The 24,162-nt window shown below is 35.9% G+C and overlaps 1 protein-coding gene across 1 annotated transcript; it reads right to left on the bottom strand.

The window, feature by feature from the left end:
- Nucleotides 1-86: 86 nt before the first annotated feature.
- Nucleotides 87-24,097, bottom strand: sart1 (spliceosome associated factor 1, recruiter of U4/U6.U5 tri-snRNP). The gene is made up of 20 exons (XM_056446554.1): nucleotides 23,611-24,097; nucleotides 21,847-21,901; nucleotides 21,699-21,754; nucleotides 18,298-18,424; nucleotides 18,064-18,169; nucleotides 17,899-17,976; nucleotides 16,323-16,422; nucleotides 16,061-16,203; nucleotides 12,633-12,839; nucleotides 12,430-12,542; nucleotides 10,815-10,966; nucleotides 10,539-10,663; nucleotides 5,858-6,022; nucleotides 5,657-5,767; nucleotides 5,324-5,411; nucleotides 4,604-4,694; nucleotides 3,171-3,306; nucleotides 3,000-3,089; nucleotides 282-403; nucleotides 87-205 (listed from the first exon to the last, which is right to left on the bottom strand). The coding sequence occupies exons 1-20, from the start codon at nucleotides 23,864-23,866 to the stop codon at nucleotides 187-189; spliced, it is 2,340 nt and encodes a 779-aa protein (XP_056302529.1). The 5' UTR covers nucleotides 23,867-24,097; the 3' UTR covers nucleotides 87-186.
- Nucleotides 24,098-24,162: the final 65 nt, after the last annotated feature.

The raw sequence follows: 24,162 nt of genomic DNA on the forward strand, positions 1-24,162 counted from the left end.
TACAGATAAGGTTCTTCAGAGAACTGTCAATCAAAAAAAATCAAGTTAACTCAAACAAGGAATTTAAATTCACACACAAGACAATGTCTGTATATACATCACCAGTTGCGACTTTATTTAAGAGATGGCTAAAATGAGCGCATTTTGAGTGAGAGATTTTCTGTCCTTCTGTTCCAGAATAAAGATTTATTTTGTGATGGTGTTTCTGTAAAGAGAAGATAAAACCAACTACTGAACAGAACACAGACAGAATGTAAAGGAAAGTGTGAATAAATACGTACGCGTTCATGCTCTTCCCACTGCCACTCAGCACAATGTAAGGGGTTTTCTGTGATTTCTGCTTTTCTTGCAGAAGTGCGACGGTTCCCAGAGGAGTGTCACTGCTGCTCATCTTCTTCAGCAGCTGCACGGATAAGCAAAAAGGACGTTAGCTTTATAGTTTGAAAACAATGATGAAGGTATAAATACCCCTATTATGGGTTTTTGAAAATGACCTTTCATGTAGTGTGTAACAGCTCAAAGTGAAGTGAAATTATCCAGGCTTAAATCTGAAAGTGCGCCGTGTTTAAAACTATTGATTCGTTTATAAAAGAGTCGACTCATAGTGCTTCAAATGAATGGCAGATGAAATTACGGGATTTTTCAGGGATAAATAACAAAACGGGAGGGTGGCGGGAGATGGGTCTGAAATACGGGAGACTCTGAGAAAAAACAGGAGTGTTGGCAGGTATGCTCACACATACACTTGAATATTGTTGATAAGCCATGGTGGGCATTTCTGTCTAGTGCTGGACGCTGTCGACCAATCGCAACAGACTGTCATCGGTCCAATCAGTGCAGATTAGCTTCACGCTAAGGAGGGGTTTGGGAACAAATGAATCGCTGAACGATTCATATGGGAGTGGCTGGGATAATTAGGTAAAAATAAATGCAGATTATAAGACCATCAAAGTGTTTTTTGACCTTGCATGCATATCAGCCTGTTGTTGGAGACCCTTAAAAATAAAAAGATGACCCTTTTTATTGTATAATAGGGGCCCTTTAAAGGGACAGTTCACCCAATACTAAAAAAAGAAAAGAAAAATCTGCCAATTTACTAACCCTCGTTTCAAACTTTATTCTGTTGAACACAAATGAAGGTATTTTGAAGGAAGTTGAAAACTGGTAAGCATAAACTTCAATAGTATTTGTTTTTCTTATCATGGATGTCAGTGTTTACAGCTTTCTTCAAAATATCTTATTTTGTGTTGAACATAAGAAATAAAAACTAATTTTTTTGGAAGATCTTAAGAGAATGAATAGTGAGTACATATTTATTTTTGGGTACCTCTTAATTTACTTATTTAGAAATCTCCATGTGCTTCTCATTCAGACTTTCTAAGAATAAAAAAATTATCTGTCCAAATAGAAATTATGATTATTAAATATAATTTATTAAGCAATATTTAAAAAAAAAAAAACAACAACCCAGACTTATGCCCAATCCCAATTCTATTTTTGTACCCCTACTCATTCCCATTGGCCCTTTAAACAGAGTGTAAAGGGCTCCAAAATTTACCCCTAAGAAATGGAACAGCACAACAACACCTGCACACGTCATCATTTGCGGCTGCTGTAGTTATTCCAGTTGCGTTTTTTTTTTGGTATTTATCTTTATAAAATCACTGAAGGCAACGAAATCATGTTATCATATAACGATATAATAAAGCAATAAGCTCCTAACTGTAGGCAACTGTGCATTTACACCATGACCATCCATGTAAACACTCGAAAACAACATTAACATTATACCAGACAATGTAAAAAGCTCATGCCCAGCCACCAGACTTCACTGACAGAGTATTCGAGTGACATTGAGTGACAGACATAAAAGTACTGTGTGTTGTGAGACGACTATACAGGAGTTATTAATAGGGAATATAGATAGCGAAATTTAGTGTTTTTTTTTATCATGATGGTAAAACATGAGTGTGGTTCTAAATGTATTAAAACATTACCGTACTTTCACACCGAAAGCGGCGAGAGCGTCAAAGTAGCCGGCAGTCATTAATTTTCAATGAGAGCCGGCGGCGATAAGCAGCGCGGTGCATCTTCGCCGGTGTGGGCGTCGAGGAGAGTTGAAATCAAGTCAACTTTATGGTAATGAGCTATGACGCAGTTTGGCGGCAAGCAATCAGAATGAAGAAGTTGTTAGCCGGATTTTCAATTATTTACAATATTTTCTTACAGGAACATGCATTAAATAAGTTACTGGCGAGTTACTGATGTGCATTAATGTTATATATATTTATCTTTAAAAAAGCGGGAATCTCATGCGACAGTACAAAACCGCATTGCTGCTTCAGGATATTTCAGACATATGGACACATTGGATGATTAAGTGGAGCAAAGCCACAGTGCACGCAACTTGATCTATTGTTAAATGAATTAGATAAGTGCGCAACATTTTCACGCTAGAAAGCATGTTTTTATGTGGGAACGTAACTGATATGCTGCAATGGCCCCTTTAAATACGACATTAATGTAGCGAATTTTGACACTCTCGCCGCCAGAGCTGAAGGCAGACAGCGTTGTCGCCAGGGCGGCCAGAGCGACCTTGGACGCTCTCACCGCTTTCGGTGTGAACGCACAGTAAGCTTGTTTGTAGTAAAAATTTATAATAATGACAAAAATCTACTAATTTGTAAATCTCTTGACTTATGTGTGCAGCTATCCTGCCGTTGTGGCTGGTGTATTCTGGGAAATATCTTAGCCTTTGGTTTCGAGTGTGGTCCTGAAAAATCTCCATTTCAAGAGGTCTCTAACCATTCCCCTTAACCCTCAAGCTAAAGAGAATTAGGACAACCCTACCCCTTCATGTGAACGCGCAAAACAAGGGGTAGAGGTAAGGGGAAGGGCTAAGGGCTAGAATTGAGATTGGGCCATCACAGACATTTTGTGAACTGAATGTGTCGGCTAATAATGATGCTAATATGCTCAACAATCTGCAGAAAACATACCGCCTCTTCCTCAAGCTTTTTCATCCTCCGCTCCGTCTTCATCTTGCCCGAGCCTTTCCCATGAAAGCGATGAGAAAGCTGCCTGAAAGCCTAGAAGAGATCCACACTCTTACAGCATCTCTTATAATCATACTATATATGTGAAGTGTGAAGAAGCACATGTGCACAGACCTCTTTAGGGCAGAGTTTACGACCCGATTCATCAACGTATTCAATCTTGACATCAGGCTTGTAGTTGTCCTTTTCCTTGAAGTCCTGAGTGAAGCCTCTGTATTCCTCCCTACGGCTGTACTTGTCATCAATATGCCTGCATATGAAAATGGAAACATCAACTCTCTGACCTTTAAAACGCATTCAAAAAAGAATAATTGTTTGTATTAAGAAAAAAACAAATAAAAAATAAATAAATAAATAAATAAATAAAAATAAATATATCATTGCATAAAACAATTACGAATTAAACAGGGTTTCTGCAGGTTTCATCAAGTCAAATGTAAGACTTTTTAAAACCATTATGAATGACTTATACTGGGCTAAACACTAATGCTTATTTCTAATGTCCCGGTTGGCCCAATGGAATTTCTTTTGGCTTGCCACCCAAAAAAAATAATCAAACATACTTATTTCTTAGCAACATACTTTGTGTCAAAACAAGAAAACTCTAGATGAACACACTTTTTTCAACACAATATTTCTCTTTTATTTTTATAAATAGTTTAACATCGTTAAAAAGTATTTTTGAAGACAATTACATAAAAAAAATTAAATATTTGTTGGCTTTTGGTGCAAATTGATTGACTAGAACTTTCATTCAAGCCCCTGCATTTTTGTTTTAAAACCTTAAGTTTTTTGCATTTATTCCTCATTACTAATTTTTAATTTCATATTACTAATATTTAATTTCATATTACACACAAACTGCTAGCATTAACCCCAGTGGAATGACTTTCCTAACTCATGTTTGATAATCATGAAATTATTATCACTAAATTAATGCTGTAATTAACAGCTGTGGATTTACATGTGTTAGATAGTGGAAAAGGCTAAATATAGTTTACAAAAATGTTCTAACACAGAGTTAATTTGAGCTTTTTATACCAAAAATATGCTCAAAACATAGTCAGGTCCAAAATGACCAGAAAAAGAAATGTGTAACTTTATGGTTTCTATCTCTCAAAATAATTGTGAAAAAACAAATCTGAAGAAAAAAATGTATGTATAATTTTAAGGTCTTAAAGCATTTTGAAAAAAGAATGGATATTTTTTTTACGCATCCTTGACTCAAACCAAAATGGTTTGAGCTTTTTTTGTTCTGTTGAACATAAAAGAAGATACTTTGAAGAATGTAGAAAACCTGTAATCATTGACTTCCAAAGTCATACTGCTTTCACACTATGGATGTCAATGGTTACAGGTTTCCAACATTCATCAAAATAACATCTTTTTGCGTTCTAGAGAAGTCAAGGGTAAGTAAATGATGACAGAATTGTCATTTTTGGCTGAACTATCCCTTTAAATTATTTTATTGTAATTATAAAAACAGACCCGAAAGTGTTAAGAAAAAAAAGAAGAAACAACAACAACTTCTTGCTTTGTTTACTCACATTTTGTCTTCGATGCAGTAGTTATCATTTGGTAGTGCTGCTTTTGGAGTCTTAACACGAGCCACCTTCTGCATCTGTGTATCCAGCAGTCCTAAAAGAGTAATATGTACATGTACAGTTGAAGTCAGAAGTATTAACCCCCCTGAATTACTAACCCCGTTTGTTTATTTTTTATTTTTTTCCCCAATTTCTGTTTAACGGAGAGAAGATTTTTTTCAGTACGTTTCTAAACATAATAGTTTTAATAACTCATTTCTAATAACTGATTTATTTTATCTTTGCCATGATGACAGTAAATAATATTTACTAGATATTTTTCAAGACACTTCCATACAGCTTAAAGTGACATTTAAAGGCTTAACTAGGCAGGTCAATTAGGTTAACTAGGCAGGTTAGGGTAATTAGGCAAGTTATTGTATAATGATGGTTTGCTCTGTAGACTATCGAAAAAACTATATAGATTAAAGGGGCTAATAATGACCTTAAAATAGCTTTTAAAACATTTAAAACTGCTTTTAGTCTAGCCAAAATAAAACAAAACTTTCTCCAGAAGAAACAATATTATCAGACATACTGTGAAAATTTTTTTGCTCTGTTAAACATCATTTAGGAAATATTTAAAACAAAAACAAATTAAAAAAAACAATCAAAGGGGGCTAATAATTCTGATAATAATGTTAACATTACTAGTCACGTTCAAAGATTTGCTTAAAATCTCACCTTTATTTTTGCACAAAAGCAAAGCAGCAGCGAGACCAGAGTTCACAATAGGCTCTTCGTCCAAAATAGTGGTAGAAGCTGTTGAGAACTACAATAGAAAAGACCATGTTGAAGAAAAGTTTTCACAGCCCAACTGAATTACTGTCAATAGGATGAGCACACTGTAAAAAAAAAATGCAGGGTTTCACACAATTCCTTCATGTTATCCTAACACAAGTTAACATGAAACAATTAAGTTGTCCTAAAAAACCTTAAGAAAACCTAAAGAAAAAACAAATCAAGAACTGTCATGTCGATTAGATAAGTAGTTTGAGCAAGCTGCAGAGGACTCACATCAGCCTGGTTTTTCTCCTCATCCAAGTTGACGGTGCTCCAGCCCACGTTGTCATCCATATCAGAGTCTGACTGTCCACCTCCTTCTTTCTCGTCGTCCTTTTCAAAGTCCTGTGTGTGCAAAACAAAAACACATCCAACTCAAGTCCAGCTGGTGAAATTATCAATCTTGAGTGGGAAGGGCTTTCAATTGATTTCTACCATAATATCTTCTTGGTCCTCTCTGTTGCCTGACAGCCCGTAGGTGGGAATGTCTCCGAGAGTGCGGCAAAACTCAGAAGTGGCATTAAAGACAATGTTGTTCTTTTTGTCCGGGTCGTTGTCATCGTCTCCTCTCGCTCGCACTTGTTTCAGGCGCTCAATCACCTGAAAATCAACAATATAAAGAATAATTAAAACAGCTGAATAAAGAAAATCTCAAACAAGATAGTTGTATTTAGATTGATAAAAACCCCACAGAACTGATACAGCTCACAGGATTTCCACTTTAAGACAAATATTCATTTCCCTGACTAAAGAGAGCTTCATTTGCATGGCATCTATTGAATGTAAAAACAGTTCTTACCATTTTTCTGCAAATATTATTATGTGTTGAAATGAAAAACAATAATAAAATGGTTTTAGCTTATATAAATTATTGCACGACTTTAATAGCCACCATGAGAACAGATATGGATAACTTACCTCAGATTTGGGGAAATGCTGTTTGTGTGGCTGAGATATAAATCAACAGCTCAATAGAAGTTTTATAAACACATTATATTTCAGCCTTTCTGTCATCTACTTTTTAATGGCCAGCTTTTTTGGTGTAATCGTGTTAATAATAACATATTTAAATTTTCAAGAAGAGCTGTGGTGAAAAATTGCTCTTTTCTGAGATTTTCAAAATGCATCAGTATTCTCTCTTGAATGGATTCTTAGCTTAGCTGCAACAGCAAATAGCACTTTATGCTTTACTAAAAGCCGCACTTGAGCAATTAATGCGTTAAGCGTGTCAATCGCGCAAAACGCTCAACTCGCGCGAATCGCATCATTCACGCCACCTCATTTGCGTGTACCGTGCTGCAGGATGTCCATTCGCGTCTTTGCATTGACTTAACACGTAAATCACTCCTTCACGCTTGGCGCTTCTTCCGCGTCTGGTGTGAACGCAGCATTACAAATACCACTTGAACCTAAAATAGTCATTAGTAAATTTAAGAAAGGTTTATGCAAATTACAAGTGTTCATAGTGAGCTGTGTTTACATTAATCTTGTAACATAAAAACCAACTTAAATGAATGGCTGCGTCCGAAATCGTATATACTTCCGTACTATATAGTAGGCTAAAAACAGTATGCAAGCGGAGTCTGAATTCATAGAATTCGAAAAACAGTATGTGAAAAGTACCCGAATGACCTACTACTTCCGGCGAAGTTCTTAAGTGTGCATCCGATGCACGCTACGATATCCCACGATGCACTGTGAGAGAATTCATGAATGGGAGTAAAGCAACGTAACTGACGTGGGTAGATCACGTAATTATGACAAAATGGCAGAGTTTCTCTGCATACTGCGCACATTTATTCTGTATAGAACGTACTTTTTTATATAAATAAATCATATAAAAACATGGAACCCCTTCTCTAAATAAATATCCAGTCTACTAGCCATCAACTGAGGGAGGAGGAATTTAAAATCTTAATTGCTTGAGGTATAAATGATAATTTTTTCCTATTTCTTACACATCTGGGAACACAATATTGATGACCTGATGGTAACAATTGGAAGGTGTTTGACAAAGGATGTCTCTCATCATTGACTATCATGAGCCTTATTTAGTACTCTCTCTTTGTATATACTATCAATGCTCTTTAGTTTTATTCACAACAACTTGCTGGTTTTACCACCTTCCCCAGTGACCTCTTCTGGGCCTCAGAACCATTTCCATACCAACAATAAGGGCTCTATTTTGACGATCCATGTGCAAAGTGCAAAGCGCAGTGTGCAAAAGCATTAAGGGCGTGTCGGAATCCACTTTTGCTAATATAAGGACGGAAAAATCCGCTTTGCGCCGTGGCAACAGGGTTGAGCTTATTCTCTTAATGAGTTATAGGTATGTTTTGAGAATAAACCAATCAGAGTCTCATCTCCTATTCCCTTTAAGAGCCAGTTGCGTCGCGCCATAGCGCATTTGCTATTTACATGACGGACTTTGTAAGTGGAAAAACTGAGCGTTTCACTAGCAAGAAAACAGTTAAACAGAGCATCTACAGCATGGGAATGGGAGATGAGCCTTCTCATCATTTAATTTCACTTACACTCTCATGGAAACTTCTTGTACGCACAGACATCCATTAGTATGGTGGCCGGGAAGTGCAAAACAATATTACGAAGAGTGAAACACTTTTACAAAGCGCGAGACAAATAAACATTTTGAAAAACATTTTTACCAATCAAAAGACACAATTACATAGGAAAAACTATTTTACCAAGGACGAAACAATGTTACATTTCAGAAAAAAAAAACAACAACTCACAAATCACTTTTACAAGTCCCGAAACAAATTTACAATTACAGATTCCTTATAGAAAGGAAATGTACCACACACTGGAAGTGACGTGGAACGTACACTGGGAGTGACGCGGGGAGAAGTTTTGTTGTTCGTGGTGAGCGCGATAAATTCATGCTGCGGAATACATGGTGTATATAGAGTTTATGGTGACCGAACATGGACAGCGGTCGAGGGATGTTTTGCGGCAAACACATGAGCAGCTTAACGCGGTTTTGTTTTACGTGTAGTCTGTCCTTGGAGTTTATAAAGGACGCGGACCAGACGGAAACACCAGACATACTACATCACTCCATCAATGTGTTCAATATTTTAACGAGGGCCACTTGTACGCTGTAATCGTGGGCATGATGTCAAGTCTAGACGGTGTAAACATCTGCTTGAGGACTCTTAACAGTAAACTGAATGAAGCCGGTGTTACGGTTTAACTGGTGTCCGTGTTAACTGGTGATGTAAACTATTCACATTTGCAGATTTGTCACTTTTTCACAGCAACAAAACATGCCTATACCAAATAAAGATTCTTATTACGGGGTGTCATTGTAAACATTATTGATTTTAATATTTCTATAGCAGAACAGTATATAACAAAATTTAATGTAAATAAATAATTATAATTGACATGTCATCAACGGGATTCGAACCCTGGTCAAAAGGTTCAGAAAAGGTCCGACCTATGTAACTGAGCTATCAAGGTCTGCATGGTGAGGGCGGTTTCGATATCTTTATCAGTCAACATATGTCATGCTGTGATTGTTTCCATGTACTTGCGTGTACATGTTTCTACATACTCTCACACTGATATTTCCTCAGAATAGCTCTAAATGACAAATTGTTTTATCGCAGTTGATAAAACTATGATTTTTATAGTTGTAGACTCATGTTAACCTGTGTCTACAAAGTCACACACGAGCTGATATTTTCCGGTGTGTCGTACATACTACGTCACTTCCGGTGTGTGGTACATTCCCTTACCGTAAGGAATCTGTAATTGTAAATATGTTTCGGGATTTGTAAAAGTGTTTTGCATCTTGTTAATTTTTTTCTGAAATGTAAAATTGTTTCGTCCTTGGTAAAGTAGTTTTTCCTATGTAATTGTGTCTTATGATAGGTAAAAATGTTTTTCAAAATGTATATTTGTCTCGCGCTTTGTAAAAGTGTTTCACTCTTCGTAATATTGTTTTGCACTTCCCGGCCACCGTACATTAGCCTATAAATAATTAATTTCATTTGTTAAGCGGAAAGATTTGTTTCAAAACTATTTCTAAATTCAGTTTTAATTTCCAGCAAACTAATAAATGAACAATAATAACGAAGTGTGCTCAAAAAACTGAGTTATATCCTAATACACATGCTGTGCCTCATATGGTCTAAAACCTGACAGGTGGCCAAATCTAAGCTTGTTTTTAATAAAACAAACATAAATATGCATATAATAAATAATACTGCTAATAATGATAACATTATACAAAAGCAAATTGTTATGAATAAACAGAAAAAGCCCCCCGAGATTAAGGCATGAAAGTATGGTTTTTATATTTAAGTAGGCCAGAAAAAAATATTTTCTATTAAAATAATGTTTTGTAATATTTTAATCCTTTACATTTATATCCTATATATATCCTTAATATTTTAATTCTTTTTCATATGTAAAGATATTTACGTATTGCTGTACATCCTTTCTGTATTAAGCAGTGTGTAAGCGAGGCGCACAACTAACACGCTCTGCGCTGGACTTTAGACTGGCTTTGTTTTGGTCTATAGAACAGTCTATTATAGTTTCTCAAAATAGCATTGTGCCTCAACACGCCTTCTTTTTTAGACCAGAACACCTATGGGCGTACATATGAGCGCAAATGCATTTGCTATTTAAACTGCGTGGCACAAAACGTCAAAACGACTCTTGAGCCAAGCTGAAACTAGCAAACAACATTTGCGTCGCGCCTTGCGCCACATTGTGCCGGGTGTATGATAGGGCCCTAAGTGTTTTAGCTCTACATCAGCATTAATAAATGTATTTTCATAAGGGCTGTAAATTAATAAAGGCTTTAGGCAAAGAAAGCCAATAAAATGAACAAAAACTAATTCTTCATATCTAAGTTGAGAAAGAATGCACCTGTCCCAATAAACTAGATCACATGACTGTCACGATTAAAAAGAAATGTTAAAATTCAATTAAGTGTCAACAGAGTGCTGTAAGAATGAAAACTGGTCCCTGTAGATTTTCCTATGGGGTTTATAATGTTTTATAATCTTTAAGTATCGTTAGTTCTATTTATCACAGACCTTATTTTAATTTTAATTTTGCTTAAGTGGCATCCAGTTCTTACCCTTTCTCCAGAGTCTTTAAGCATCTGCTTTTGGCGAAGTAATCTCTGCTTCTCAAGCTGTTTCTGGAGCTCTTGCTCAGCTTCATCCTCTTCTAAAGCAGACGGCTCTGGGGGGACAAAATCCTCTGAGAAAGACAAGGAGAAACACTGTGAGTGCCGAGAATAGTGATACAACTCATTTGAATTTCAAAGCAAAGACCCCTAGAGAGAAACAGATGCCTTAAAAGAAAAAAGGAAAAAGAGTTTAACTTTGGACATGTAGATGTTTTTTCTTACCCTCATCACTAATGTCCATATCGGCCATTCTAATGTCATCTGACTGCTGGAGGACATCTCTGGACTTGCTGATGTTTTCCATAAAAACATTACCAGGCACTGCCTCCTCCTCCTCATCATCATCTGCTGCTTTTCGACCTCGACCTCGAGACCTGAAGCCAGAACGATTGTGTTAAAATAACTGTATTGTTGCCAGAGTATTTAAGCCAAGACAATGCAGGAAAACAGTTTACAAGTTATTTTTCATCAACATGTTTAGGAGATTATAATCATTTTATTATTACTATTCAATCATTTTAGAGATTGTGGGCTTTATAGTGTTGGTTTCACTGTACACATTCACAATACACTTTGAGGTGTATTATTTGTCACACTTTATCAATTTGTGTCTGTAGATTTCAATTACTATATAGAGTGCTCAGCATATTTGAGTAGCTTATTTTGAAAATGATTATTTTTATTCATTTCTCAGTGAATCTGGGCAATGTATTTTGATGTATTTAAATAAAACAGATTTATTAAACAGATATATTTATTAAAAAAGTATTTTACTCGCCAAACATATTTATAAATTGAAAGATAATACAATTAAATTCAAGCAAAATATTGCAAAAACAAATTACAACCTACAAAATTTCAACAGAATTTTCTCTTTTTTTTCTTCTCTTGATTTTCATTCAGTTTCTTTTCAGCTTAGTCCCTTTATTAATCTGGGGTCGCCACAGCGGAATGAACCGCCAACTAATCCAGCATGTGTTTTACGCAGCGAATGCCCTTCCAGCTGCAACCCCCCCACCCTCTTTGATTTTTTTTATTTATTTAATATTTTTCAAGTTTTGTTTTTAGACCATTATAAGTTAACGATAACTTTCTTTTTTTTAAAGGCCATCTTCTCAAAATAAAACTTTAGCACCTCTAAATCTATACTCTAAAGATTTTTGCTGAGAATTATGCTCATATGTTATTTGTTTGAATATTTATAACATTTATAGAACAAAAAACTATGAATATTGTTTTTATGGATGCTCATAGTACTTGAAAGTGTTAGTGATAAAAAGAGATTGTCCAAATCGCCCCTATAAAAACCTACCATTCTAACATGTCATAAAAAAAAGGAATTCTGATGATGACACAGTGAGCAGTGTTAAATCATTAGTTTAAAAAAATCATTTTTAAATTCAATTTCATTTATTAACCAAAACCAATACATTCAAATAAAACCTCTAATTTAAATTATTTTTTATTTAATTCCATGTCAGTAACCAAGGCTATATTATGACAAGAACATTTCATTAATACATATACAATAAAAAACAACAAAGGAATACATAAATTAATACAATTTTTAGCATGAATACATGATAAAAACTCTAATACGTCGCTAAAAATATAGGAATTCTGAACATAAGTTCATCTTATTTTTAGATTTTAGCTTGAGAACTGTATGCAAACTAGCTTGTTTAAATTATGCATCATTTGCATATTAAAACCGCATGTTAGAAAACTTGCTATTTGCCTATCTCAATGTAATCAATCAACTAGTGATGTAGATAGGAACTATTTTAACCATATTCTCCTGAAGTGTCTTGTATTAACAACTGAGTGAAAACTTCACCTGGATCCGAAATCTGAGTTTCGAGTGTCGTCAACCAAGAGCTCATCAGCCCTGAGTACTTTCTCCTTCTTTCTGATTTTCTTGACCTTACGTTTTGTCTTCTTAAAGCCAACCTTTTGTCACACATTGAGGGAAAAAAAGAAATATGTCAGTCAAGAATGAAATTTAACTTGAAATCAAGCATGCTGAAATAGGCTTCTCACCATCTCCTGTGGCGTGTAGTATTCAGTGGCGAGGGTGAGGGCAGATGTGCTCAGAGACTGGGCCTGATCACGCAGACTCTCTCTGATGGCCTGCAGCTCTCGCTCTCTCTCACCTCCAACAAAACCTCCAGAGCTCAGCCTGAAGCTCTTCTTCTTCTCCCCCTCGATCTCCTCGTCATACTTGGACAGCACAGACTTTGGCTTAAACTGAGAAAAGACGACAGAAATATTGAAAGTGTAAAAAATACTGTAGAAATAACAATAAAGATTTGGCCATTCCCTCTACTTTTAAGATCATGACACAACAAGATAACTTTAAAGGAATACTCTACTTTATTTGAAAATAAGTTCATATTACAAGTCCCCTACTGTTAAACTGTCGAGTTTTACTAATTATTAATCCATTCAGATGATCTTTCAGTCTAGAGGGAGCACTTTGGCTTGTCAATCATTGCATCAGATTAGACGTCATGTCCAAACTCAGTCATGGAGGGCCGGTGTCCTGCAGATTTTAGCTCCTACTTGCCTCAACACACCTGCAAGGATGTTTCTAGAAAGCCTAGTAAGAGCATGATTAGCTAGCCCAGGTGTGACTGATTGGGGTTGGAACTAAACTGTGCAGGACAACAGGCCTCCAGGACTTAGTTTGGGTTATCATATCTAGCTCACTCCAATAATAGTTTAAATAATTTCTGTTGTACCATGGCTGCAGCACACAACAATATTATGTAGCAACTGAAAATTGTTCTACAGCTAGTTAACTAGGTAATAGTACAGAATATCATTGCGCCTGCTGCAGCCATTGTACTGCAGCAAAGATGCTTGATTATTATGTCAGAATGATAGTATTGTTCCTAGCCATATTAATTTCATTTCTAAGCAGACAATGTAATTACTACCGAAGAGTCAACCTTTAAACAGGAAAATTATCAAAATTCTTTTAGCAAGATGCTATTGGTGTAATCTGATTCAATGATTTATGCTAAGCTAAGCTAAAAGTGCTCCTGTCAGACCTGGAGATCAGCTGAATGGATTCAAAAATGGTAAAACTCAACTTTCCATTTCTAATGGTGATGTAAATGGAATAAAAAAAATAGATGGAGTGGAGTTCATTTAAAGAAGTAGTGTCTACAAAGTTTGATGGTGTTCTTTTATTGCAGAAATCATGACCAATAGCTGCACTCAAACACACCAAAAAGAACTACATGCGAATAAAATACAGAAAATGATCTAAAATAATCAATATTGATCATTCAAAAAAACCAAAACTAGTACTACTAATACACAAACTGAACAAAGTGCCATTTTGCATATTACATGGAAATATTTGCTTATTTAAATGCTCAGGTAGGTTGAAATGACATCAGACTTCCTTTGCGCTGTTTTTGGCTTTGCTCACTTCACTTTTGGAGAATGTGCTGCTTTCTTATGCTGCCTTCATGTGTTTTGGAATTATTATAAACCTGAGTTTCTTAGTCAGAAATCTGACAGGTTTGAAGTTATATCTGGTTTAAGTTATATCTGTAACTCAGATCATTTTGATAACGATTTGAAGCATATTTTGTTTTATCCACAGTGGAATTAGCATGAATGTTTATACGGTTGTCAAGAAATTGGATGCTACATTTCATTTCAAATCAAATGTTTCAATACACGATTTCCTCAAGTAATACATAAGAATAATACTTGTATCCTCTGCAATTCATGTACTTTACAAAACAAAGTACTGGAATGTAAAAAGGCTCGTAATCTTGACTTTGCATGAAGCATAGCACTTGAATGCAAGATTACACTGTAATCCATCACTGTATCATATTTATTCATGAGACTGTGTGTCCTCATCCGATAAGAAGATACCTCATTTAGATATTCACAACTTCACTTTGCTGATTTCTTATGACACAAGTCAAAGATAAGTGTAAAAAACCTGTATTAAATGTGATATTTAGATGCAAGGGTTAATTACAACATACATTTGTTGGGACATTTGATGACAGCAAAATGAAAATGTCCCTCACCCACTTTTGTAGCAGTTTATAAAAAAATGTATGAAAAAAATTTTTTTTTAGCTTGTGCAGAATAAACAGGGCTCGAAATTGCGACAGCTTTTTTTATATGCACCCGAAATTTTTTCTATGCGCCCTCAAAATATGTTTGAAAGCATTTGTGCGAGTGCATAAAATTGTTGTTGTGTGACCAGTTTTCACTGCAAATTGTTCACCACATGCGGGGATTTAGGAGACATTCATGCAGAATGCATCTTTGCACCTGAAACGCACAACACAGCGCTCAGGAATAAGTTTAAGTTTAAAACAGTTGTCATGTCAAGTCAAACAAAGCCTGCAATGCTTGGCCCAACCCTTGCACTGTTCTGATTGGCCCACTGCTCTAGAACTAAACGTGAATGGATCAGCTGTCAATCGCTCAAAAAATAGCTTCTGCCTTCAGGTGACAGGCGCAAAAATAGAGTGTTGAAGATGAAAGAATGAAAACAACACTAACCAATTTTGTTTTAGAAAACACTTATATAATGGTACATCTGACTACTGATTATGTGGTGAATGCTAATCCACCTTTTACACTTTTCAAAAAGTGGATAAAGGACTTCCATTGAGTTAATGTCCACTATGAACATGACTAAAGCTAAGGTTTTGTGTCAATAACATCTATGCAATATCAAACACCACCCCTGAGAACAGCACAGTTATTATCGTTAACTAAGATTTATTCATGTCAAGCAGTGCATGCAGGGTTAGTGGGTGCAGATTTTTTTTTTGTTTGTTAGTTTTGATTAGTGTTGATTTCAAATACAATGAATTTGTTAATATAAAACCTGAAGAAACTGTGCTCATAATTGGTGGGTCCGTCTAAATTTTGGCTGGTGTTCCTAAATTTTTTAAGTTAGGCAAAAAGGTTAATTTTGAGCCCTGAAAAAACTACATGCGAATAAAATACAGAAAATGATCTAAAATAATCAATATTGATCATTCAAAAAACCAAAACTAGTACTACTAATACACAAACTGTGAACAAAGTGCCATTTTGCATATTACATGGAAATATTTGCTTATTTAAATGCTCAGGTAAGATGACATGACATCAGACTTCCTTTGCGCTGTTTTTGGCTTTGCTCGCTTCACTTTTGGAGAATGTGCTGCTTTCTTATGCTGCCTTCATGTGTTTTGGAATTGTTATAAACCTGAGTTTCTTAGTCAGATTTTTTTTGTTTGTTAGTTCTGATTAGTGTTGATTTCAAATACAATGAATTTGTTAATAAAAAACCTGAAGAAACTGTGCTCATAATTGGTGGGTCCGTCTAAATTTTGGCTGGTGTTCCTAAATTTTTTAAGTTAGGCAAAAAGGTTAATTTTGAGCCCTGAAAAAAACATTTGGAAAATAAATAATCTCAAACTTTGGGGCAATCTTACAACGATCATGTCATCCACACTCTCCTCCTCTTCGTAAGGTTTATAATCGGGCTTCTTTTTCTTCAGCTCCACATTTTTCTCAGCTTTCTCTTTGTCGATCAGACCCACATTGACCAGCACGTCCTCCTCCTCCTCCAGAACGCCTGTGAAAATCACCCACACAGAGAAATTGTGAGTGTGCCCACATGAGAGCGTGTAGGTGGTGTCAGCAATTTAACAGATGCTGGTTTATCTAAAACAATCAGATGCAGGTTTATCTTACCTTTGTCTTGTAAAGTTAACACAACTGTTTGCCCCTCTGCAAAAGACTCCACCTTGTGTTGAACCTTGAGCCCTTTGAGATCATGTGAACTGTATGCTTGCTAGAAAAGAATAACAGATGATTTGAATTTAGTACACTCTGCTTGATTTGTAAAGAGACAATTGAAGTTGTAAAGGGTGGAAATGTGAAACGCCACTATGAAACAAAACAAAAAAACAAACATTCTAAACGGCAATATCCACAAAATACAGATATTAGGACCGCAAAACTACAACATCTAAAGTTTTCATTACACACCTTTTGTATTTATCACTTTTTTTGGAGAGAGGTCTGGATGCAGCCCTGGTGCAGTTGCAATTTGAGCTGCATGCAATGCTTTTAATGTGCAGACCTAACCCTACCTCTTACAGTGATGTCACTAGCTTCATTAAACCAAACTGAACTGAGCTAAACTGATCTGAACTTAAACACTACAAACTGAACTACACTGTTCCAATTTACTATGACCTTTTATGTGAAGCTGCTTTGACACAATCTACATTGTATAAGCGCTATACAAATAAAGGTGAATTGAATTGAATCCATTAAGTACATTGTGTCTGACATTGCTTCTCTGAGATATGCCATCTCAGCTTGCATCATCATGGCTGCATCCAGATGCTATTGGCCAACTTTTTGTTGTGTTTTGTATAAAACTGCACTTATATTAGTGGTTTTGCCACATTTGCATTATATTTAATGTGTTTTGAATGCAAAAGCCACTTTATTTAAAGAAAAATAAATAGTGTTGACTTGATGCATGTTATGGATGGTTATTAAAAACAAGTTACGTAATATAAATTGTTTCAAACCTTTGACCTTAATAAAAATTCAGATTTGGACCTTTTAATGTAGACATTGAGAACCCCTGATCTAGGGTCTATCAGAGAGAAAACATCTATGGGGAGCCAAACACATTCATTATTAAATTTATTAGAATTTTTTTTTTTTAAATAAATAAATAAAAATAAATAAAATAAAATAAAAAAATTCTAAACTCTAAAATATTGCATTAAGTATAAGTTCAATCTAAAAAAATAAAAAATAAAAATAAATAAATATATGGAATTATACATATAAACAAAGTTTTTAGAATTATTCAGAAATCAAGATTTGAACTCTTCATGTGTGTGTGTGTGCGCATTTATACATGTCTATATGCATGCATGTTTATGTTTGTTTTTATCATTATATTGATATATTGACACTGGCTACTGCAAAGTACCAGAAATATTTTAGAGGGACATTTTGATATCATCTGGGTGGGTCTAGGACCTACTGACCAATTAAAGGACTGGTGTGAAATGTGTTGTGAGAAAGAGCACCAAAAAAGGTATTTATGCTGAACTTCACTGAAATCTAAACTAGTGATCACAAGAGGCACATTTGAAAGCCTGTTAACCAGGTGGAAAAGGTAGTGTATGTCATAAGACCACTTGTGATCATATTCCAAAAAACAGCTGCTGACACCAGGTGGAAACAGGACCAAACAAGAACAAGTGGATTACTGAGGAAAAGCAGAATCAAAATCACACACCCGCCTCTCCTGTGCAAACTCCTGCTCGACTAGATTGCTCACACCAAACTCTTCATCCATCTCCTCGAGGAGCTTGGCCTGTAGACAGACGAAAAAAGAATGAAAAACTGATCAATTCCAAGTGAGATCCAAAGCTAGTCATTTGTCTATTCTCTCTTTTCTAACCCTCTTCTCTGCCATCTCCTTCTCTTTGGCGAGTTTGCGACTCCTCTCCACCCAGGCTGCTGTGTCGTCTAGCCATGGCTCATCATCTCCAAGCACCTTCACCTTCCTGAAATCATACAAAGACAAACAGGCTGAACTATCAATTCAAATACATTCAGTGTGAATTACTATCTAACTAAATGGAATTGCAATATCAGTATTTTTTATCTGTTGCAGCCAGCGAAAATGTCCTACCCCAGTTTCTGATTGAGCAGGCGCTTCTCTTTAAGAGCAGCCAGTTTCTCTCGCATCTCTGCCTGCTGTTTGAGCTGGACTGGATTAATGGTCTCAGCCACGAGGGGCTCCTCCTTAGTTCCTGCCTCTGAGAAAAAACATAGAACAATCAGAAATTTAGAATCATTGCTTCAAATAAGATGTCAAAGCCCTGGTTGGTACAGAAGTCCTTTCAGCGTGGAGTTTGCATTTTCTCCCTTTGTCAGCATGGGTTGTTACTGTTGCTCAAGTTTTATGTATTCAAGATTATAAATTGTCCCTCGTGTGACTTGTGTATAAGAATTGTAACAGGTTCTGGCCATGAATATAGCCATATTTGCTAGAATGTTAAAGCTGTTTGGACAGACATATGTGCATGTATGGTGTATAGACTGTCATATTGGGGTGATATAAGCACACCCAGTGCTTTTTTTTTCAATTTAACAACATAAAAAAACGATGGACCAATTGGAGCTGTTTTCAAATCGACCGCTACTTGACGTAGGAGTGCGGTCCCCCCGCCCACCAATATTGATTGACAGGCACGTCATCATATCCTCAGTTTGTTAATTCACGTCCGCCATTTTCAGCGCGAGTCGAAGCGATATCACTAAAGGAACACCCTAGCTCTATTTTTAGATGCAGGGCTCATTGGGCTCAACACAAGAGCAATATTCTCCACATTATCGCTCTAATCAGAACTATTGGTTGTATCTTTAGGTAGGTTTGCAAACATGTGTACTTCTCATTGAGTCTACCTTATACTTCAGCCGTTTGCATTTCTCGCGATCCCAGAAGCTCCCTGTGATCTTAACTAGCATGCGTTTTAGAATTCTAAACATAGGTTTCTATCAGAGTACACTCAAGTTGACGGCTGGGCGCCGCGGACCGCTGCAGAAACCTATGTTTAGAATTCAAAAATGCATGGCGCGACGATTCGGGACACTTTATGCTTCTGGTGCGCCGTGTTCTGTGTAGTTTCTGTGTACAAGCTCGGCACTTGAAAGTAGCACACATTTGGCTGTAAAACTGTACAAGGACACAAATGATTTTGTACTCTCTGCTTGGTCTGTGTCCGAGTCGTACATGTACGACTGAATGGTGATCCTCTCACTCCTTCTCCGTCTGCCTGTCTGACTCTGTTGCAAACGCAGAGCGGGTGAGCTCATGGCCCCGCCCCTTGTTACGTTGGCAGGAAGCCGAAACTAATCTACATGTGAAGCAACACACCCATAAATCAGCGAACTGTGGACACGCCCCCAACATGACACTTTTTAACACATTATAATAAAAAATCTGAATTGTGTTTTGAACTGAACCTAAACTGGCACACTCAGAAGAACCATAATATTAATATTAAATCATAAAAAAACGAGGTAAACTATGTTCCCTTTAAGAAGAAAATGAATAAATCATAGGTATGCAATCGGAGTGTTCTCATATATGACCATAGAGCACAAAACCTAATGTCTTAGGACTTTTTTTACCAAAACGTCTCATGTAAAATGGGTATATTTTTGGCAAAAGACTGAAGTAAAAAATTATAGATGTTTCTTTAATGCCAAAAATCATTTGATTATTAAGACCATGTTGAAGTTTCCTCCTGTAAATATCAAAATATAATTTTTGATAAGCAATGTGCATCACTAATTTGGACAACATCAAGGTCAGTTTGTCAGTTTTTTTTTTGGAACCCTCAGATTCTAAAATTTTATATAGTTGTATCTTGGCCAAATATTGTCCCTTCATCCTATCAAATAATACATCAATGAAAGGTTTAATTACTTATTCAGCTTTGATGTGATGCATAAATGCCAGTTTCACAATACTGACACTTATGTTTTGTGGTCCAGGGTTCCTATGTGCACTTTACAAGAATAAGGTTTAGAGTCAGTAAGATATTTATAACATTTTTTGCTTCATGTGATCCTTCAGAAATGTACCTGATATGCTGATTTGCTGCTTACTTTCAATATTAAAATCTTTTCAAATACAGCATTTGATTATTAAAGTATTCCCAATGAATGACAATGCTTATTTCCTTTAAAAGTCAGCAAACTGCATTGTGAGCTGCATTACATGTCTGAGAAACATCTTTCTCTATGCACACTTTGGCCGTGTGAAACATCTAGATGGAATTTATTTTAATGATTTAAATTTTTATTTTATTTTAATGATTTAAATTTTTATTTAATTTTATGCTTTAGAGCTGAAACCAATATATTAAGGAATCTTTACATAACAAAGGCGGCACAGAAACCAAAGCCGAAATGGCATAAAATAATACAATCATGAATTTACACAGACCGTTTAATGCAGCATAGTGTCATTACACAATTATGAGCAGTCACAGACCCGCTTCAGATTTAGCTTTACACGCATTAGACTGTGTAAAGATGATTTTAGACACATAAGCTTTTTTTCTAAATACAGTGGTCCCTTGCCATAACGCGGTTCACCTTTCATAGCTTCGCAGATTTTTTGTATGCAATTTCACATGCTTTTTTTTTTTTTTGACAGCGCATTGTGTTCTGCGTCCTGATTTGCTGCTGACCATTGACAATCAATCTCCTCGGTGCAGTGTATCCTGTACAGCACTGTTTCCCAACCCTGTTCCTGGAGGCACACCAACTGTACATATTTTGGATGTCTCCCTTTTCTGACCCATTTACTTCAGGTTTTGGAGTCTCTTCTAATGTTCTGATGAGTTGATTCAGATGTGTTCGATTAGGGAGAGGTTGAAAATGTGAACTGTTGGGGTGCCTTCAGGAACAGGGTTGGAAAACACTGCTGTACAGCACAAAATGAGTTCAGCTTGCCAAATTGACAGAAATCTTCGATCGCTCGCAATGCCGTACTGTATGCTTGCAAGTTTTCTCCCCCAGAAAAACCCACAATGTCAATGAAACATTCTACACCATAAAAGGCACCCACGGTAGCACACAAAAGGAAGAAACATGCTAACCACTGCACAAAAAGTTGGACTTCTGGACATGCTAAAGGAAGGTAGAAGTTTTGCGAGTGTTTAAACAAGAGAGAAAACTGTGAAAATGTTAACACCTGTCTGAGAAAATAGTGTAGAGAGGGGTTTTACAGCAATAAAACATCTATAATAATTGTAAAAAATAAAGTGGATTACTTTGCGGAGTTCATCTAGTGCAGGTTATTTTTAGAACATAACTCTCTCGATTAAAGAGGGACCACTGCCTACATGCAAATAAAATGTACTATACTTTGGGTTTACTATATTGCACAGCTCTATTTTTAATACAAACTATTATTTTTTTTTTGTCTATTTAATAAATCAATGAAACAATTATTTCTATCAAAATAAAAATAAACATCAGTGTACAAAAAATACCTTTGACTAAGCAAATTCTTACCTTTCTTGTTTTCATTGAGATCAAGGGGTTTTAAACCAAGTTTGGCTCTCAGCTTACTGCAAAACAGTGAGTAATGGCATTCAGCAACACACATTTGCAAATATTGCATTGGTACTTTCATTGGAAAAGAAATGCAGCAATAACATACTTGGTCTCTTCGATGCTGAGTGAAGCATCACCACTTGCAGATTTAGGACCTGGCTCTGCAAGACAAAACAGCTGACATCAGTATCACTCAACGCAAAAACATCTATCAAAACCTTAAAGAGATAGTTCACCTAAATATGAGAATATAAGCATTCTCAAGTGGTTCCAAACCTTTAAGAGTTTCGGTTAGAACTCAAAAGCAGATATTTTGAAGAATGTTAGAAACCGGTAACTATTGACCTCCTTATTAGGAAAAATAAATACTATAGGAAGTCTGCAGGTTTCCAACTTTTTTCAAAATATCTTATGTAAAAAAGAAACTCAAAGAGGTGTGTGAAAAGTGATGACGGCAGAATGTTCAGTTTTAAGTGAACTATCACTTTAAAGATGAACACAATTACATGTAAAAATGTACAGAATGAAACATGAATGTCGTTTCGCATCGTAATCAGCAACCTCCCTGGAAAGAAAATTAGAAGGCAGCCAACATTTCTACAATACAAAACGTATTACAGTAAGCAGTTTTGGGAAAATTTAATTTGAATTATTATAATAAAATCTTAAGCCTGTCATTCTTCTTAGAAAAACTCAAAAATATTTCTTAAAAGTATGGTTCACTCAAAAATAAAAATTTGGCATCTTTTACTTACTCTTCGCTTGTTTCAAACCTTTATGACTTTCTTCTGTTAAACAAAAAAGAGACCTTTTGAAGAAAGCTGGAAACGTGTAACCATTGATGTGTGATGTGTAATTGTTTTTCCTACTATGGAAGTCAACGGTTAAAGGTTTCTAGCTTTCTTATATATCTATATCTATATATAAATAATTATGTTTAATTGAAGAAAGAATCTCAAAAGTTTGAAACCACTTGGAGTAAATTTTCACATTTTCATGAACAATCCCTTTAAAAAGAAGAAACACATTTTGTTACTTTTTTTAAAAAATGACTCAGGATTGTAATATATTAGTTTTACAAGTAACTTTAGCCAAGTAACAAGTAACTTTAGTCTTCTGCGACATGTTATATAAGACAGTATGCTGGGGAAAGCAATAGTTTCAAATAGTCAATTTAATGTCTATTTTCCTGCAGCAATGAGTTTGTCACTGATTGGACAGGAAGACTATATTGAGGTAAAGTTGGTTTCATATGCTCATATTCGTTCATTTAACGGCCCTACATTGTTTACTATGCTAATTTGTGTTTACTAACTGCATTTCGTTGCCTTGTACGTGTACATGTGTAATGACAATAAAGTTAAATCTAATCTAATTTGAATATTGTGTCTGAAATCACATGCAAGTATGACTTTAAAACAACATTGTTCACAATCGATTAAATAGTGCTAATGTTGTACCTTGATAGTCATTGACTCTTATGTGATTTCCCTATTCAGAATTGACAAATAATACTTTTCTGAAATGATATTAAGGAGAAAGTCTGAATGTGCGAATAGAAAACCAACTTGAGGTAAAGTTGGTTTCATATTCGCACCTTCGGACTTCCTCCTTTAAAATATATATTTTCAGAAAAGTATCTTTGCACTTTCTTAATAAGGAAATTACATTAGCAGTCAATGCCTATCAAAGAAAAACATTGTTCTCACAGTCCTTTAAATAGTGCTGATGTTGTTTTGAAGTCAAGTTCGACTGCCATTTCAGAGCGAATATTTAAAGTTCAATAGTCACTGTGCCACAGGTCGTCTCTATTAAAAAATGAAAGAATGTCCGAATATAAAACCAACTTTATTGAATTAGGAAGACTGACCGGCGTTGTCCTCGAAAGCAGGATCGAGCTTCTCCTTCTTGACTCTTGGCTCCGCGTTGCTCTTCTCGGATTTGCCGCTTCGGTCTTTCTCCGCTCCCCGGCTGCTCCTCTCTCTGGAGCGGGATCTCTTTCTCTTCTCTCGGTCCCGGTCCTTCTCCTTATCTCGGTCCTTGTGTTTGTGCTTCTTGTGCTCACGGTGCCGCTCCTCAGGATCCCGGTCCTTCTCCTTTTCCTTGTGTTTCTTCGATGATCCCATGTTGGGTCTGTTTGCGGATTAAATGCTCTGTTTGTCTAAGGCACTTCTGTTGATAATAACTCGACGAACAGGTAAATGTTTACAGATAATTAACTGTGCGAACACATCATAGTATTGGGTACAACTTAACGTTATATTATTTCATTATTTCGTATGTAGTTGAGCAGCAAAATGTAAACACTAAACCAAAGCGACTTGCTCCACTGCAACAACACGATCGTATGATGAACGCGGTGATGTTCTGATAACTTCCGGGTTAAATGCCATAAAGAGGGATTTGCAGCCCCACCTAATGG

The sequence above is a fragment of the Danio aesculapii genome, chromosome 21, assembly GCF_903798145.1.
Source record: "Danio aesculapii chromosome 21, fDanAes4.1, whole genome shotgun sequence".
Taxonomy (NCBI): domain Eukaryota; kingdom Metazoa; phylum Chordata; class Actinopteri; order Cypriniformes; family Danionidae; genus Danio; species Danio aesculapii.